General features: G+C 45.1%; 1 protein-coding gene across 14 annotated transcripts in view; it reads left to right on the forward strand.

The window, feature by feature from the left end:
- FUBP3 (far upstream element binding protein 3) overlaps positions 1-11,545 on the forward strand; it is a 56,460-nt gene extending 44,915 nt beyond the window's left edge. For 7 of the 14 annotated variants that reach the window (XM_073314631.1, XM_073314632.1, XM_073314635.1 and 4 more), the window contains 7 exons: positions 42-202; positions 1,108-1,181; positions 1,699-1,775; positions 4,686-4,754; positions 6,922-6,993; positions 7,748-7,875; positions 9,861-11,545. In XM_073314631.1, the coding sequence (XP_073170732.1) occupies positions 42-202; positions 1,108-1,181; positions 1,699-1,775; positions 4,686-4,754; positions 6,922-6,993; positions 7,748-7,875; positions 9,861-9,869 (590 nt within the window). In that variant the 3' untranslated portion in view covers positions 9,870-11,545. The remainder of the gene's footprint in view (positions 1-41; positions 203-1,107; positions 1,182-1,698; positions 1,776-4,685; positions 4,755-6,921; positions 6,994-7,747; positions 7,876-9,860) is intronic. The other 7 variants (XM_073314639.1, XM_073314642.1, XM_073314641.1 and 4 more) reach the window with 6 other exon arrangements.
- Positions 11,546-18,610: the final 7,065 nt, after the last annotated feature.

Genomic DNA, 18,610 nt, shown 5'->3' on the forward strand with positions numbered 1-18,610 from the left:
ATGTTTATCTCTTCTCATGCCTTGATTTCTCTTTTCTGTAGGTGGAGAGAACATCAAGAGCATAAACCAGCAGTCAGGAGCCCACGTGGAGCTTCAAAGAAATCCACCTCCCAACACGGACCCTAGCGTACGGATATTCACCATCAGAGGAGTTCCCCAACAGATTGAGCTTGCTAGACATCTCATCGATGAGAAAGTTGGTGTAAGTGTCATGTGGTATTGCTTCTGAATTGGTTTTAATTGGCGTTGACTACTTTTACTGATAAAGGTTCGGGTAGGCAGGGGCACAAACTTCTGTATTCTGTGCTATGTGTTTGTGGTGTTGATAGTCTGGCTTCAAAACAACTTGCTTGTAAGCAGACAGCCTGAAAAGTCTGAACTGGCCCTCCGGTAGACCTGGATTAATATGGATGGATTTACTGTAGCCTGGAATGTTTCTCCCAGAAGCCTGCTTCAGTAATCCAGTGTGGTCTGCTCAGTAATGGATGGAAGATCTAATGCTTTGCTAGAAGAGATCTTGTGGGATACCAGAAGGATGTCTAAAATCAGATTTGGGGGAGAAGGCCGAGTTACGTTGCTACTTGGGGATTACAGAAGTGCACAAAGAGGATGGCAGGACAGACTGCTGTTACAGTAGTGGTTCTATGATGGCTCTTAACCTACCTGTTAACAAAGCCATGGCTGTTGCAGTGTAATGGAACCAGGCCAAAGAACCTAGTCAGGTGAGACTTGGGTAAAGGGAGGTGAGAAAATACTGAAGTGGGACCTTGTAAAACTGAGAAAGCAGCCTTTATCCTGAATCCCTTGACGAGAGAGTTTTTGATCTTGGAGTACATATAGTGAAACACTTTCATACATTCCTAAGTCCCATTGGCTTTCAGTGAGACACTTAGGAGCCTAAGTGGATTTCAAAAATGGGCTCCCAATTCACTTAGGCACTTTTGGGAATTTTACACTTTCCGAATTGGTGCCATGGGTTCTGTGGTATGTCCTGTGCTGTCTAGTCCCTTTTCTTACTATTCTACACATAGTGACTGGGTTTTTGTTTTTGTTTTTTAAAATGGTGGAAGGGATTATAACATTAAGTGTTTGTGGATTCTGTGACAGGGTACCAGCATGGGTGGACCTGGCGGTTTTGGTCAAAATCCTTTCAGCCAAGCACCTGCTACACCTCATCAAAAGTAAGTTTCCACAAGTCCTTTGGACTCTAACGTAGAGAGCGTGAATGTGAACATTTTAGATTGAGACGTGAAGGTTTAAGAATAAGTGAAAACTTGTAGAAAGTCAGACTGAAGACTCCAAAATCCAAGGATGAGTGAGATGAAGCTTTGAAGCCCAATTCTAGAAAGCTCCTAATTGGAGGTGCCGGTTCCTGCCACATCTAAGAACGCCCACCATCAATGCGGCAAGGGTGTGGAAAGAAATTTAAATTAGCAACAGATACTGTCGGCCTCAAGTTTGAGTGAGGTTTGATGTGCCCTCCTTTCAGCTCTACTAATAGTAACTTAAGGAAGGCCTTCATGCTCTCTTCTCCAGTATTGGACCGGTCAGGAGTTCCCCCTATTTTTGCATTAATTCTTGCCTTAGCAGCTGCTGACTCCTAATAATCATTTTGATGCTGTTACTGTTTTTGTGCATATGATCTATTAAGAAAATGTCCTGTCCATCTCCTTCAGTGTATGGTATTATAATCCACAGTGGTCCTCAGGCATTCATGACACAGGGTTGGGGCAGCACCTACCAGACGTGGCAACAGCCTGGACAGCAAGTCCCAAGTAAGTGGTTAGCATTTTGGTTTGAGAAAAGTCAAAAGTTAATCTGCAGTCCACACAGGTACACAGCTGCAGGTCTCGTGAGACCACTCGTATGGAAGATGGTAGAAGAAGTTACACAATTAAAGAAGTGCATGCAGGTGCACCCTGGAGTAAGGGATCAATGCTCCTGATTATAGTAGTGTAACATAAATCGAAGGCGCACAGAAAACCTGTTATAAATCGCTCTTTGCTGTTAGCTGCTTGTTTTAAGCATCCACCCCTCTTTCCTGCAGGAGCTTGGACTCCCTCCCTGCTCCCCCCTAACAAGACCCTTCCCACCTCTCTAGACTCTCTCTCCTCCTGCCTTCCCCAGCTGAGCACTGGACAGCACCATTCCCTCCCACTAGCCACAGCCTGTCATTAGCAGCCCACCTCCTTTCTGCTCCTGACTGCCCTGATTCTCTTTGCTATTCACCTGCTCTCCTGATGTGAGCTGCCCTCACCACTAGTTTCGCAGCCTGAAGGAAAGGTTGGGATTTTGGTAGGAATGAATGAATGGAGAGGAGAGGGGGTTGGATGGGAAGGAGGAAGACGGTAGGATTAGCTCCTGTCCTAGTTCCACCTCCCTGTGACAAAACACCCCCCCCCCCCTTATTGGAATAAAATGTCCCTGAAAGGTTGTAAGTACAGACCAGCACCCAAGCTGTTAAATGCTGGGAATTAGTCAGCGCCTTACCAATTAAACAAGACAAGTAGGTCACATGGTTAAGAGGAAACTACATAAAGTTGTACAAATTCATTGTTGGTCAGAGTTCAAAAACTTCTGTCCTTCACTCCAGTCAGCAGGCCAGAAAAGCAGATCTGCAGCTGTTTGTGTCCTGGACCTAGTGTGCTGCCGAGGTGCCTGTTTCGAGCGGCTATTGCTCCGAGCCAGGCGGCGTTTGACCTCCTGATTGTTTAAGCCCCCAACCCGTTCAGATTAGGAGAACAACAGGCCCTCCTTAGTGTAGGTGGCTCCAGCAGTGCCATTGTGCTGCGTGTCACTCCGATACATGGAGCAGTCGTTCCATGCAGACACCAGCTTCAGTTTGTCAGCAATCCCAAAGTTAATATTTTCCTCTTCTGGTAGAGATGTTTGCACTTTAACTCTCAACAGAGGCCTAAACTTTCAGACCAAGAGGCGGCTACTTTCAGAAACTCCTTATGCCTTCCCTCAGCCAAAGGTGAATCGGTTCAGAAACTCAATACAGTTCTCTTCACCTGTGTTGGAATGATGTGGGGTATTTCAGGTGTTAAGAGAACGTTCTGTACGTTTTTACATACTTGAATAATTTAAGTTTTAAAAATAAGCCTTTCAAATTTCTCAGGAATGGCCAGCGTCTTTTTACGTGTTAAGTTTGGTTCAGAAATAAGAATCTGAAAACTGGCTGCTGCCTGTAGCATACAGTTTCCCACTAGCAGACCAGCTCAAGATGTAGCACTCCAGCTATACATACCACCTGGAGAGCTGCACAGTGATTATAGGTACAGCTGTATCCATATTTCCAAGATCAGAGACTAAAATTTGGTGCCATGGAAACCATAACTCTGAATATTCTGCAACTTGTTCATGGAAATCCCCTGCCATGGTGCATCATTAACTTAACATTTCTAATACATATGCTATGATAGCGTAAAGGGGCCCCACTTGGGAACAGGGGCCCATTGTCCTAATCTCCGTACAGACACTTTCAAAGGCAGTCTATGCCCCAAGGAACATACAGTCTAGGAAGCATTGTAGATAATTACAGTGGATATGTAGTTCAAGTAGCATAAAATAGAGTGATGCAAGCACCCAAATGTACTCCTTCACCAGGTAGCATTATAGTAAAGTACTAATGGTAACTAATGTTTTCTTTACTTTGTAACACCAGAAATATGTTGCTTGCAATTATTTTCAGTTTGCTTTGGGTCCGGGAGCCTGTCCTGGGTTTTAGAATCTGTCATAACTGTCTGACTGAAAGATCAAACGCCGTGTCCACAATACACTCTTTTCTGCATGGGGAAAGCAGTTAATACAACTCTGCTAACCTGCTAACATTACTTGAATGACGCAGGGAGGGGTACCATTAATATCTTAGCTCAGATCCCAGGACGGGGGAGTCGTCGGGCAGGCTTCTTCACCATTCTTGTATGCTGGAGGCTCTTATCTTTGCCTTCATGTAAAAAGGCTTTGGGTGTGCTTCCTTTTACATTTATGAAACATGCTGTACTTGCCTGAGGGTGTGTACATTTACACACACCCCCTCCCCGATTAACTTATTATTTTGCATGAGAACAAGGGGAGTCCATCCCCACCAAAAAAAAATCTGTACCAACTTTGCTCTCCAAGAGCAATTATTTACAAAGGAAGAATCCTCTCCTAAAATAACCCTCCAGTACATCTCCCATCCTTCCTCAAGCAAAGGTTTGAGAAGAGAAATGGGTTTTGCACCAGCCTTGAAGGTCAGCAGACTTGGGCTATGAGCCGATGGGATAAGTGAAGGCTGTTCGTTGGCCACCCTGCCACCAGCCCCTGATGTTCAGATTTGGGGCCTGTTTGCATGCCGAAGTCACAATGGCACAAACACCAAGCCAGACACGGATGGAAAAAGCATGCATCCTCCCCCACCCCCCAAATGCCTCCTGAGGTGTCCAAACTGTAAACCCTTGGACAAACCCTTCACCAGCTGGGGTCCGTATCACCCCTGCCGTGCTCTGGGTCAGATGTCTTGCATCGCTGCTCTTAAACCTGGTGGGAATGTTGGCTGTTCCATTCCATATCCACTTAGAACGCTCCATGTTCCTGTTTATAGCCAGGCACACTCTGAAGGCAGTCTTGGTAAAGAGAGAGGACAGACAAGATAATGCTGTGCTTTAAGCAGACCTCACTGCTTTCTTCTCCTGCTGCAGATCACAATGGTACCCAGTCAGGCCAGGTGGAGTTCACCAAGGCGTGGGAGGATTATTATAAGAAACTAGGTAAATACCTGTCTCCTACATCTTCTTGTTTTTACACACAAAGTTTTATCTAAAATCAGCTTCTGACCATTTCCTTCCCAGTCTGTTCTAAAGCAAGTGTCACAGCCTGGTTTCCATGGTCTCAGCATTGTCAAAGAGCCAGATGAATCACTCTTCAGAACAGACCTCCTATGAGCAAATTCTAGAATGTCCCCCCTCTTCCCTTTCACCAGCACAGCCCCCCTCGTGAGAGGAGGGGCAGACCCCCCCAACACTACACATGTATTTAGATTTTAATTACTTCTCCCCCATCTTAAATAAATTAACTGGCCGGGTAAAACATTTTGCCGTGAAATGTATTTAGTGGCGTGTCCTTTCAGCCCACTGCGGACTGTAATTCTCCTAGAAGAAAAGGCATTGAAGGAGGTCCTTTGTTGGCATTAGCAGGTGGACAGTCAAGGCAGCCCTGACCTCTGCAAGAAAAGGTCTTGACTTGTAGCTTTGGTCAAGTCTTTTAACCCGCTTTTATGCCCCTGGACAGGACACTGCTGCCCTGTTTCCTCCACCCAATTCACACTTTCAGTGTATTATGTTCACCCTTCCCCCAACCCCTGCCACTTCAAAGCGCTCTCCAGCCTGTGTTGCAGTGCAGGGCAGCACCCAGAATTGTGTATGGAGAGTGAAGGCAGTTAGATGGCCAGGAAGAGCATGCTTCCATTTTTTTTTCTTTGTGCCTCCCATCCTCACCCACCAGTCTAATGCATGCAGTGGCTTTCGTGTAGCGCTTATGCATTTTAGACTGCCTGGCTTTCCTTGCTCTCTAACTAGCACATTGTCTGTATTGCTCTTTAGTTAGTCTGCCGCATGATTCTCCAGGTCCTGTGCATTAACCACAATGGTATGGGTAAGGGGGGGTGCCCTGGGCCCAGGTGGCTGGCTTCTCCCCTTGTTGAAGCTTAGACATGCTGAGCCCATTAATTGGATTGTTTGACTTTTTTTTTCCAGAGGGTTCATATGTTCTCACTAAAGTGGCTGCAGAAATGTTTTATGAAATGATTGGCTCTCTTGTGAGAGACCAGGTAGGGGTGAGGTAAAATCTTCTATTGGACTGGCTTCTGTTGGCCAGAGACACCAGCTTTCATGTCTTCACAGTTTTCAAAAACAGTCTGCATTCATTGCCAGCATATGCCTTACAACAGGGTAGCGCCGGTGTGTTCTGGGACTTCTAGAATAACTTGTTCCACAGTGTGCATCACTGTTGCTGGAAGCAGGTCTTTTGGATAGCTTCCAAATGCAAGGCACAGAATTGTGGGATGGCATTGGCCATGCTACAGAGGTTGCGGCTCCCTTGCCACACTTTGACCAAACCAGGATAGGCTGCACAGGCTCAGTTAACACTGAACTAAAGACTGCGTCCCAAGTACTGCAACCAGCTGGCGTGCCAAGCACCTGTAAGGTGCATGGGATAGCTGTTGTGTGTGGATGCAGGGTGTCAACAGACCCTGCAAACTAGGTATTCTAAGTGATGGCTCTTTGCAGTGTGCTTTCACCGAACGAGCAGGGGCTAATCTAGTCCCTCAGAGTCTGTTCTGAGACAAACACAAAGAACAGCATAGTGATCTCAAGCTGGTTCCTTGGAAGCTCTGTCATCGGAGCTTGGCTTGGCAGAAACTGGGTTGTCAACATTTTTTTTCCCATCCCAGGTCCCCCTTTTTTGAATGTGAATTTAACTGCCAAGGACACAGGCAGTCTTGCTCACTGGCGCAAGCCAGTGCTGTTCAGTCCTCCTCCTCCATCATGGTTCTGCCAGTGCCCTTCAGTTCTCCTGTAGTACCAGGTAGTAAACATTCTCCAGAGGTTGCCAGTTATGTCATAGGATGGCTTGCACTGCTGGCTAACTATTTGTCCAGCAAAGTCAATTTGGCTTCAGCTGGTCACCACAGGTAGGAGACTAGTGTGTTGCTCCCTGAGGAAAGGATTTAAATGGAGACAACGCAGGCATCCTTACTCTTTAAAATAGCTCTTCCCAAGCGAAGAATCCCACCTGTTGTAGCAAGGTGTGAAGAGGAATGTTGAGGGCATGGGCAGTAGACTTAAAGCCAGGAGCTGTCTGTTGGGGAGATCTCACTAGCTAGAGACTTGTCATCTGTTCCTTATTGACATGCCCATTGTTGTCCTCTTTGCACAGGCCAACAGAGCCAGCAGCAGAACAGCCAGCCTGATTACAGCAAGGCGTGGGAGGAGTATTACAAAAAACAGAGTGAGTGAAACAGGGCTGCTGGAGATGAATCCACTCTTGTTATAAACAGAGTTAGCTCTAATCCATTAACTTCTCTCCACCCCCTTGCATTACAAGGTCCCATTCCCTTACAAATCCCTTTTTGTGCCCTCCTGTTGGCGAGGGTGCGTGTAGTTCTCCCACAGAAAGCTTTAAGTCTCGCTCGTTACTGCACCATCTCAGGGCAAGGTGAGGCCAATGAACTGCAGTCCACAGTGGACTGTTTGTTCCCTTTCAGGTGCACCTCAAAAAGTTGGACTGTATTAGGAACATGTTTGCACATGTACCCGTGCCTGAACGTAAGAACTGACAAAGGGCCTGAAGTGGGGTGGGACTGGCTCTCCGAGATACAAGAAAAGCTCTACACTTTGTGGGGGTGGGGTGTCTTCTCGTTGACATTTCAGAGGAATGCCACTCTGGCATCTTTCATGCCCTAGCTTCTGGAGCTATTGGATGTTCCTCAGCTGGAGGACTCAAAGGATGAACAAGCACAATTTCAAAGCCAAGTATCCCTGAACAATGGGAATAATTGTTATGCTTTCAAAGTGCCGCACCAACTATAACCTGCAAGTCTGCTTAAAACGTGTCCTGTTCTGTCCAAATGGCAGGTGGTTGCTGCTGCTGTATTTTCAGATGTCTGCTGTATTTAAACATCATAAAACAATATCCTAAGTGTATGTTTGTTTGCTTGCTCTTGCTGGTGCTCGACTACCTGTGTTTCCTTTTCGTCATTCAGGTCACGCCGCCAGTGCTGCTTCTCAGGCAAGTTCCCAGCCGGACTACACAATGGCGTGGGCAGAGTATTACAGACAGCAGGCTGCCTACTATGGGCAAACACTAGGGCAAGCTCAGGCCCACAGCCAGGTCTGTATTTCTGTCATCTGCTGCTGTTGCTCTTCGGAGGGGTTAGTGTAGTTTAGCATTACCCCAGGGTGGTGAAGGCCCCACCATGGGGATAGGCAATAAAGCTGCCTTGTTGTCTGAGACACAACCAAAGAGGGCAATCAGCTAACTGCAACCCACTGTGCCTCTTTATGGGAAGCTTAGTACCTAACTGAGGGCTTTCGAGGGCACTTGCATCACAATCCATATGCTACTATGATCTCTGCATTTCAGAGCTAATGGATGTACCAGCCTTGCACCAGGGTGCACATCCAATTCGCAGGGTCACGTCCACATGCAGACTTTGACTTTCATGAATGTTGGGTATCCTTGTGCGTGGGTTAGGTGTTTGCAAAAATACACAAATGCTTCCGAAAAGCTGGCCTGCAGTTCTAGTGTTCGAACAGGAAAACACATAGTTGGAAGAGTGATTGCACTGTGCGTATATGGTCGCTAATTCCATATCTACCTTATCTGTCACTCAAGCCCTGCAGTTCAGTTGCCATCTTTCCCGTTGAAGTTTGAGTAGGATTCATTTTAGATCTCCCCATCAAAGTTTCTTTGGTCGGGAGTAGCTGTTGCCTGCAAAGTTAGCCTGGCTAAGATGAGCGTCTCTGGCATTTGGCAAGATCTGTATATGAACCTCACACATACAAGTTATGAAGATGGCTGATCCTTTTAAAAACAGCACTCCCTATTAAAATCCAAGTCTAAGAGCTAGATTACTTACTGTCTTGGTAATGGGTTGCAGAGCTCTTCATCACTGAGTCACTGGTTTTAATAGAGCCCAGCAGAGCCCAAAAGTTATTACTAGTTTGTGAAAATTGGTTTTCAACTAACTTCATCCTTTCTTTCTTGGGATTTCATAATTTTTCTACCAGCTCTGTGGCCAGCTGAAAAATCCAACAAAACTTTCATGAAGATTTTCATCAAACTTCAACTCACTTTTTGTCAATCTGAATTAAATTAAAGTGGGAATTGCTCCCTTGGAAGTCTTTTACCAGCCATCGTTTATTAGCATATGATGGGTGTATGGTAATGAGGGTGAAATGACTTGCTGGTCTGTTAATTTGCTAGTGGGCAGATACCTCTCTCGGTGCTTCTGTTTGCACTATTTGCAGGGAAAGAAAGATGTTAAGACCCAGGCGTTATGCTCCCACACCCCAGGTCTGGGTAGAAGCACGCTCATAGGCAGTATGGAAAAGCTTGCACTGCCATTGTCTGGATAATTCGTGGGTATGGCTGTCCGGCACCTTTCATCAGCACTGAAACTCAAATTCTTAGAGAGACAAATGTTTGGCCATAAAATTACTGATGGTGCAGTGCGCTGTTCTGCAGGAACCTGCATACTCACTCTGGTCCCCGACTTGCTGGAAATGCCGTGGGAGGGAATATTTAGTGTAATTAAATTACCTTCTGGCTGATCTAGATGTAGTACTAAGGGGAGTCCCCTTCCAGCCTTCTCTTGGAAAGTCTGGGCCTGTGGAGAAAGAAATAGAAAGTTCCCTGAGGGGCATGGACTCCCAGGAAGAAAGCTCAGGGATAAGAGGTGGTATGGCCGAGTTCTTGCAGATACTTACTTCTCAGATATCCCTGTGTGGTACATATCTTCATTTGTTAGAACAGGAGATGTGGTGGGCAGGCGTTTTCTGGAGATCACTTTAGAATTTGCTGCTGAGTAAGGCTGGGTCTATGCTACAGAGCCTAGGCTGGCGTAAACCCCCAGTGTAGACCGAGTATGCTGTCAGGACTTTTTCTGTCAGTGGTAGGACCACCTCCCTGAACAACAGTAGCTATGCCAACAGAAGCACTTGTCTATAGGCCTAGCTGCATCTATGCTCAGGTTTTGCTGACCTAGCTGTATTGGTCAAGAGGGGCAGGGGGTTAGCCTTGCCTTACAAAGCTGTGTCAATATAAGTTTTAAGTGTAGGCTTAAACTGACTTTGTTTCTTTCTCTTTCTATGCAGGAGCAGTAGAACAATGTCCTTGTGGCAATTTTTTTTCTTGGAATCATTGTGGAAGAAAACCTTTTTGTAACAGAGGTTTCTAGATTTGCAACATTTTGATGAAGACTTTTGTTTGTTTGTGAAACACTAGTTGTAGGATAATCTAAACTGAACTTTTCTAAGAATCAGGAACAATTAGTAATGTACTAAACTTATGGACATGCTGGTAATTTTTTGTTTCCAAATTTATAAAAACTCCGGGATTCTTTTTGGAAAGAAGCCAGAGAATTACAGGCACCAAAACGCACCCCAGAGCTGTGACATTTCAACATGTGGTTTTTTGTGTGTTTTTTTTTTCTTTTTAGTTTTCAATCTTTTCTGTTGCAACAGAAAGAGTGGCTTGGAAGTCTTAGGTGGTATGTAACAAATCCTAAAAAAAAAAAAAATTTTAAACAGTATTTAAATATTCTTAAATATGTAAATTCATTAAATGTTTTACTTCTAATTTCTTGTATCTTGGCTGTCTTTTTGATTTTATTGCATTTTTTAAAAAACTGAACTATGGTATGTATTGTAATTAATGAATTATGTGAATTCTGTATTGAGACACTTACTGTTTTGCTGTCAGGCAAGTGTGGGGGGGAGGTGTTTTTGTAGGGTTTGTATAATTTCTAGAGTTCTAAAGGGTAATATAAAAATGTGTTAATTTTTTTAGCAATCCATTTTTTCATGTCTCCATTGCTGGTTGCATTTATGTATCTAAGACCTCCAAGCTTGTTTAAAAAAAAAAAACAAAAAAAACCCTTCCTCTATGCTCTCAGAAATATAAATACTGTTATTTTTAATATTAAAATGAATCTGCTATTCGTACCTTTAACAAACACTGTGGAACATTAAACCATATAAAAAGTAGTAACTATTTTTTAATTCCAAGGTGTTTTTTGCTTTTTTCAGTTTTCTTTTTAAATATTTTCTTATCTAATATTTGTCAAATTACCTAGAGAAATAAATGAATCTAGTATTAACCACGGTATGCGCTAAATAGTTTTGATTTAATAAAAGGGATACTATGATTTCCAATGTTTACTGTAGTGTTTCTTGTACAGATAACAGTGTATTTTTAAAGGAAAAAACGGAATTGAAGCTATTTTTTCTTGCATTTTTAATTGACCTGCGGGACATTCCGTTTTGAAATGTACTGAAGTTACTGTTCTTGGGTTCTTTCCTTATTTTTTCCTTATAATGCTTGAAATGTCTAACTATAAAGAAACGCCATTGGATAATGTTGAGCATGATGTTAAAAACGTGTTCCTTTTATTTGACTGACAGTTGCATTTTACACTCTATATAATAAAATTTCCACAAGATGTCTTGTGGGTGAAGTATTTTTAGTCTGCTTTCCTCAGTTTGCTCACTCTCCTCTGGAACTAGTGAGCATGGGCTAGCTGCTTTTACCTCAAGAGCTCCATCTCTGCCTGCATACCTGGCGCGGATCACAGCAACTTAGCTCCAATGATTTCATGTTAATGGTTTTGGATAACTCCATTAGGTTGACTTGAGAGCTTTAATTCCAGTCAAACTCTTAATGTCACAGGGATGTCTTTTGAAATCATGGGACACGGAGTTCCAATATACGGTACTCTAAATGTAAATTCCTGTGGCCACAGAGATCTATTTAATAAAGGGAAGTTTTCTATAAACAGGAATGATACAGAAGGTTTGTCTACACCTGCGTAAACACGTTTATTGCTTGTTAGTGCATTAGCAGAGCTTGGTTTTATAATCTCCTGAACCTGTTATTCTTCTCCCAAAACTTTGTCCTTCGTGGTAGGAAGTAGAATACTTTGGCTTACACTTGCGATCCTGGAAGTGTCGCTCCTCGGCACCCAGTCGTTGGAGCAAGGCAGCTCTCCCTTACAAAAAGGTGGAAAGGAGTTTGAGTCCCTGGGCATAATGTATATTATGGGATAGCAATGTACATTAACCATTGAACGACCTCTCCTTCCCCCTCAGGAATCTCCTGGGAAGGGAAACTTTCTCTAGCTGCAGCCAACTCAGACTGGGCTGAATCACTTGAGAGAAATCCATTTTTTATATGAGGTTCATGCCCCACAACTTAAATAAAACTTTGTCCACCCAATTGCCCTCTCAAGCACCCAGGCATCTGTAGCAGAGCTGGCAAGGATTTGGGGGAGTAGAAAGAGATCCCATCTGTAAAGCAGTGACGCGGAGGCGTGTTGAGAGCCGGAAGAAGAGAGAATATAGCATCTTTAAATACACCTCCAGAGAATCAAGAGAGACATTGAAAGATGGAATAGTAAAAGCCACTTGGAAAGGGGGGGGGGGGGGAGACTGCAGGAGGAGGGCATAAACACTGATGATGGGAATGGGAATTGGGGAGAGGGCATTACCGAGAAGACTTCCTTCTAATTCATCTTCCAAGCTCTGTGCCAAAACAGCATTTGGCATGGTTCACAGGGAGCAATTGTGTGATAATGAACCCTAAGGTGTCCATTAATTGAAGACTGAGTATTGCGGATTGTGCCAAGAGCCATAAATGGCGCAGGATTGTGGGAGGATGCATTTTCTTAAATGTATCTGTAAGTACAGATTAGCAAGTCTCCCCAGTGAAATGCCCATACTATAAATTATGGAAAAATATCCTTCTGATGCAACCTTTTATTGAGGGGGTGGGGCAGCAAAAGAGAGAGTTTGCAAGCCTTTGAAATTCGGCCTGTCATTAAGATGGCGCCTGCAAAGCTGGTTTTTCATCAGCAGTCTGGTGTCCTGGAAGGCTAAAGTGCTTGAAATGTTACCAAGTTCAGCAGTTGTCTTCCATTATTGTTGCATGGTCATCAGTGAGAGGGACACTTAGTGCAGGAGCAATTTAACGTGTTGGGTTATAAATTGGAGATTCTCCTTCTCCATATCAGCCCTCCACAGGCAGGCAGCTGGGTAGAGCAGCCAGAAAAGTCTAGAGTTTAGTTCTCAGTGGGAATTGGGGGTGCTCAGCACCCTTGCAAATTGGACCCAGGAGTCTAGAAGAGGCACACGCTTTGCCTAGGGCAGCAAAAACCCTACCACAAAGGCTTCTCCAATGCTTTGTCCAATTCTTTTCTCAAGGCTCAATCTTTGTCTATGGCGCGGGGTTCTGTGGTTGTGGAATCTGCTGTAAGGTGCTTCACAATCAAGCCTCTGTCTTTAACTTTAAATGTCTTCCCATGCTTGCAAAGAACTTGGAAACCACAGGTGTGAACTGAGGCAGTGCTTTCTTCGTGACTCTCCAGCCTCTGAGCTTAAGAGCACGTGTGTGAATTGCCCCCTTCATCTCAATGGAAGTTAACTTGGAAACCGAAAGAAGATCTAAAGGTCCAAGTTAACTGTTTCACTGCTGCTGCTTTTAGCAGAATGAATTTCTCCCATGACCCCCTATGGCGCTGGGCGAGGCCTGGAAGGCCAAGTCTCAAATATCCTTCTGATGTCTTCCAGGCGTTCAGGCCTTTTTGCTACAAAACCTCATGACAATGAAACAGACCAGTGTGAAACCAAATGCAAAGCTGATTGGCACAGGACCCGCAGTAACTTCCATGTGCTTTCCTGTGGCATTAGATCACGCTTCTTCAAATGTCCGTGCAGTTGGTGCCACCTTTGCCTACTACCTCAGTGGAGTGCGTGCCCATGCACCCTGTGACTTGGCTGCAGAAGGAAGGGCGAGCCAGTGGGGCTTCCCATGACCTCTCATGGGTGTTTCACCCTGTGTAACCACCTTTCTGGCTGGGACGGGCAGCTTAAAGCCTGTGGGATGCTGACTCCATGGAACTTTAGTCTGGCCCAACCGGTGCTCCCTCTGGGTTGCTCTGTGCCAGGAGAGGTGTTTAAGGTGACTGCTGTGGATCGAAGGGCTTGGTGGTTGAAGGATATTGCGCTTGGCATGAGGAGTTGATGAAATGGGTGTTGGGCTTTGGCTCGTTCTTTAGGATCTTTTTCTAGGCTGTGGAGATGGAGCCAATAGTGGTCTGAGGGGATCCTACATAATCTGCCCTTCCAAACGGGGAGAGCTGCAACTGCTTTGCAGGTGAGCCCTAAACAACCCAGCCAGGCCTGTGTGGGTTAAACACCTTGGCTAAGGATGGGGCGAGAGTTGGAGCGAGAACCTGGGTTTTATCCCCAAGGTGGTGCTCTGGCCATGAGACTGCTTCCTTTCACACCTCCCGACCTTCCGGTCCTCTGTAAGAGATGCCTGGTTAAACTGTGACCCACAAGTGGCTCCATCCTTCCTCTTTATTCCCCCTTTCTTTAACAACCAGGAACAAAGGGCTGTGATGGGTGAAAAATGCAAGATGCCTTCCAGACTGGAATTGGCCACTGTAGTTCACTAGCCATTGGCTGCCCTTGAGCGTTACATATGTGTGTATGCACCCATCGGGTGCCAGAGACTGTCCTTGCCCGACATTCTACAACGTGGAGAGTGACAAAAGAGAAGGGGGGGAGGCTGGCGCAAGTCGCGGGGTGGGGGGGGACGCTGATCAGAAGAGCTGAGCATCTACAACTTCATTCAAAGTCTCTGGGAGCTGCAGTTGCTCACACCTCTGGCAAGCAGGCCCTGGGTTTGTAAACCACCTTCTTCATATTAAAGGTTTACCAGGTGACCGGAGGGGTGGGATTGTTTGGGGTTTTTTCTTCGCAGAGACAGGCGGCTGTTGGTGTTGAACAGGTTGGGGGTCTAGTTGGACTAAAGGTGGGGAAATGGAAGACAGTAAAGAGATAAGGAAACTGAGACAGTTGAGGAGTTCGGGGCTGGGGGTGAGGGGAAGTGTTCCAGGCAAACGATAAATTAATGCAAAGTTAGAGACAGCTTCCACTTGAAAATCACTTCTCTGAAAACTCTGCGTGCTTCAGTTACACGCAGCATCTGAGCTAGCTCCAACGAAAAAATTAGGGGGGGAGGGTCATGCTGCTTTTTCAGTGGGTTTGTGCATTTTTCAGCACTCTAGGTAGAGTCGGCTTCCCCCATTGTCAGTCATTTTTCTCCATTGCCGAAAAGACTCTGCCAGAAAGAGCAGAAAAACCTTTATGAAAACACTTAATATTTTTAATTTCAGAAAATACTATGTTGAAGGTCCTGCATCAGGAGCTGGGATTTCTAATAGTTTTAAGAAGAAATTGAAGTTGTGGCTTTCTGAGGTGACACCGTTAGGACCTGAAAATTCAGGCCGCAAAGTTTAACTTGAACTTTACTTCTGCCTTTTTGTGCTCATGGCCTTACAATCAGTCTTTGAATGCTCTCAGACCTCCTCTCAAACACACTTTCCTACAACCTTGGATACAGACAGATGTGGAGCATCTTTTAATGTGTATTTTCATTCCTCCACTAAATCAACTCCCATAATATAGCTTTAGTGACAGACCTTTTCATTGGTTAGTCCCTAACGTGCCACAAGTCCTCCTTTTCTTTTTGAGAATACAGACTAACACGGCTGCTACTCTGAAACCTGTCATTGGTTCAGTTTACTCTCCAACCCTAATTTGCAAGCTATGTGTATTAAGTTGTATGTATCTTATTTTACTTTTTCTCCGAGTACCGGTACATTTGTAAAAGAAAATTTCTTATTGCAATCTTTCTGCAAACTCTTAGAGAAATAATCTTGTATAACTTTGCTAAAATGTCTTGCTAGGTTAATGATTATCCAATTGGTCTTCTGGACTGTGTTCTATATACAGAGTATTTTACCATGCAAATCTATTTGGGTGTACTTTCAGATATTTTAAAATAGGTTTCATTTTCAAGTCATGCAAAATTAAAGAAACTATTTCTAACATTGCAAGTTAAAATGAAAAGATGATTGTCTTTTTCCATAAGCATGTATGTTTTATCTCCCAAATACTAAATATTTAATTGCATTAGAATAACCGTATCAGTGAAGCATAAGTGGGTTGATGAACTCTTTCAATAACTGCATGTTTATGACAACACAAGTTCACTGGCCCTCTCTTACTGCATTGCTTCTCTAGTGTGGTGCTAAAATGTTTGTGTAGACTTCCCATAGCAATGGTTTATATGTACTGAAATGAAAATACTACACAGTGCTAGGTGTGTCTCTAGGGCTGTAGAAAACAGACTGTCTGTCTGATCATGTAACTCCAGCTTGTATGGTTGTTCCTGCATGTGAGGAGATGATGTTTCACTCAATTCCATAAACTTTCATATTTCCTGATTTGAATGATTTAACTTGACTGATCACAGGTTTGGTTTTGCATGGAATTTTTTTTAATGATGAGCCTAGTTTTCAGAGGCTTAGCCAACCTGATCGTGTCATATGGTAAAGCCCAGCTGTTCTCGAGATTTGTGTGCAAGAAAAGGCTTCCTATGCTTTTCCTTTAGCCTCTGTATTTTCCAGGCTGAAAGCAGGGGCCTACAAATCTTCAAACAGGATCAGGCGCAGAGAAGGGCGATTAGGATGATCTGCGGAATGCAAAACCTACCTTAGGAGAGGAGACTCAAAAGAGCTTGGCTCATTTAGCCTAACCAAATGAAGGCCAAGGAGAACGAGGATTGCTGTCTCTAAATACATCACAGGGATAAATACCAGGGACAGGAGGAGTTATATAAGTTAGGCATCCGTGTGGACACAAGAACAAATGGATGTAAACTGGCCATCAAGTTTAGGCTTAAAATTAGACGTAGGTTTCTAACCGTCCGAGAAGTGAAGTTCTGGGGAGTTGCTTCCCTGGGGAGCAATGGGGGCAAAAAACCTAACTGACTTCAAGACTGAGCATGATAAGCTTATGGAGGGGATAATGAGGAGATTGCCTATGCCACCAGCCGGAGCCAGGACACTAGCTGGGGAGGGATCTGAGTTACTTCACCAAATTCTTTCCCGAGTGTCTGGCTGGTGAGTCTTGCCCACATGCTCAGGGTCTAACTGATCAACATATTTGGGGTTGGGAAGGAATTTTCCCCCAGGTCAGATTGGCAGAGACCTGGGGCGGGGGGTTCACCTTCCTCTGCAGCATGGGTCACGGGTCACTTGCAGGTTTAAACTAGAGTAAATGGTGGATTCTCTGTAACTTTGAAGTCTTTAACCCATGATTTGAAGACTTCAGTAACTCAGCCAGAGGTTAGGGTCTGTTATGGGGGACAGGGTGAGGTTTGTGGCCTGCAATGTGCAGGAGGTCAGACTACGTGATCCCAATGGTCACCTTTGGGACCTAAAGTCCTATGAATCTATAACTATATTAATCCTTAGGTGCTGCAAAACATCAGCTCCCATCTGTAATAACCCAGCCCTGGCCTCCAGCTGCTGATGGGCTCGAAGAGCAAAGAAATGCCAAATCTATGAAGGATGCCGCTTCATATTAAGCAATTGCAATTCTCTGGTCTCTCTCTCTCTTTTGGGAATATTTAAGGTACGCCAGAAGGCGACAGGTACTGTATGCATTTGTCCGGCTAGTAACGGTTCCCCCACTAGATTATCTTTCCACCCCTGCCCTTATCATTTTAAGAAAATCCTATTTCAAGGCCATTTGAAAGAAGCCTCTGATCTTTTGATTGTCTGCCTTGCTTGCTCTTTAATCCTGGCCTGGCTGGAGTGCAGGTGCCTCAGGCCCCAGGGGATTAGTCAGTCCCTTCCTATTGTCCCACCTGCCACTCACTTGTCTGCCTTGCCCTGCAGAATTCACGCGGAGCTGCAGGAATCCTTGTATGTGCTATTCACGGGGGAATATTAAACTTCTCCGCAGCAGAGTCATTACAACAGGCTGGCAGAGGCAGTCACTCTATTTGTTTTATAGAGAAAGGGGGTAACAATGGGGAGGGAGCGGCAGGAGGGCTCATAATGGCTTCTTTTACTCGGCATCATTAGGAGGTCACCTGTCAGCAGATAAGTCTGAAAGGTCCAGCCTCTCCCCAGCCCTGCGGGCTCTCCCCAGGGCTCTGTCTCCAGTCAGTTTGGCAGGGAGGGGTTGGGACATACAAGGCAATGTCAGCCAGTCTGGATAGCTGAGCAGGTACTCTGGATGTGGGCGCTCGTGGACTCGAGCCCCTTTGATCCTGGGTAGCAGAACAGTCTCCTGGGGGTGGTTATTGAGGGCTGGCGGCTGGCCGAGCTGCCAGTCTTGCTGTGGCTCACCATTTGGTGCCCTCTGGAAGCTAATTCAGTGCACGACTGCTGAAAACTCTGCGCAGTTAGGGGCAGCACCATCTTGTTAACGCTCGTTGACGGGAAGGACACCTGGGGTCCTCTGCAGTTGGTCTCTTTGGGCCTGGGGAAGGGTGATTCCATTCAGTGCATTTCCTGTTTCCTAGAGTGTGGTCAGATCACTGTCTCCAGGGACGGGCTTTCCCCTGGGAGACGGTAACATCCCAAGTGACTGCCAGGCTTTTCGTCATTGAAGACCTGGGACTTGGACACTGAACTGCATGTTCTTTCTCTATTGCCACATTAGAAACTTGAATTCTGCAGCCGTGACCATTTCTCCAAAGCCAGCCTGTCTCACACATACGGTTCTAACTCTCCCTTCATCCCTGCTCACGTCCTTTATTTCTAATATCCCCTTCAACTCACTTCCCAGCCTAGTTTTCTCACTGACCAGGTTTCACATGGAGAATTTCTGCTCAGAGGAGGTTTTTAAACTTCTGTCCTTCAGTTTCTAGCTGGAGTCCTATAGTTTTTTCCCCCTCTGGGAGCATTTACCTGCAGGGTATGGAGAGAGCTATTCATTCAAGCAATCCGAGCTCTTCAAACTCTCTCCCCATTTAAGGCCCAGAAAGG

The sequence above is a fragment of the Lepidochelys kempii genome, chromosome 16, assembly GCF_965140265.1.
Source record: "Lepidochelys kempii isolate rLepKem1 chromosome 16, rLepKem1.hap2, whole genome shotgun sequence".
Lineage (NCBI taxonomy): Eukaryota > Metazoa > Chordata > Testudines > Cheloniidae > Lepidochelys > Lepidochelys kempii.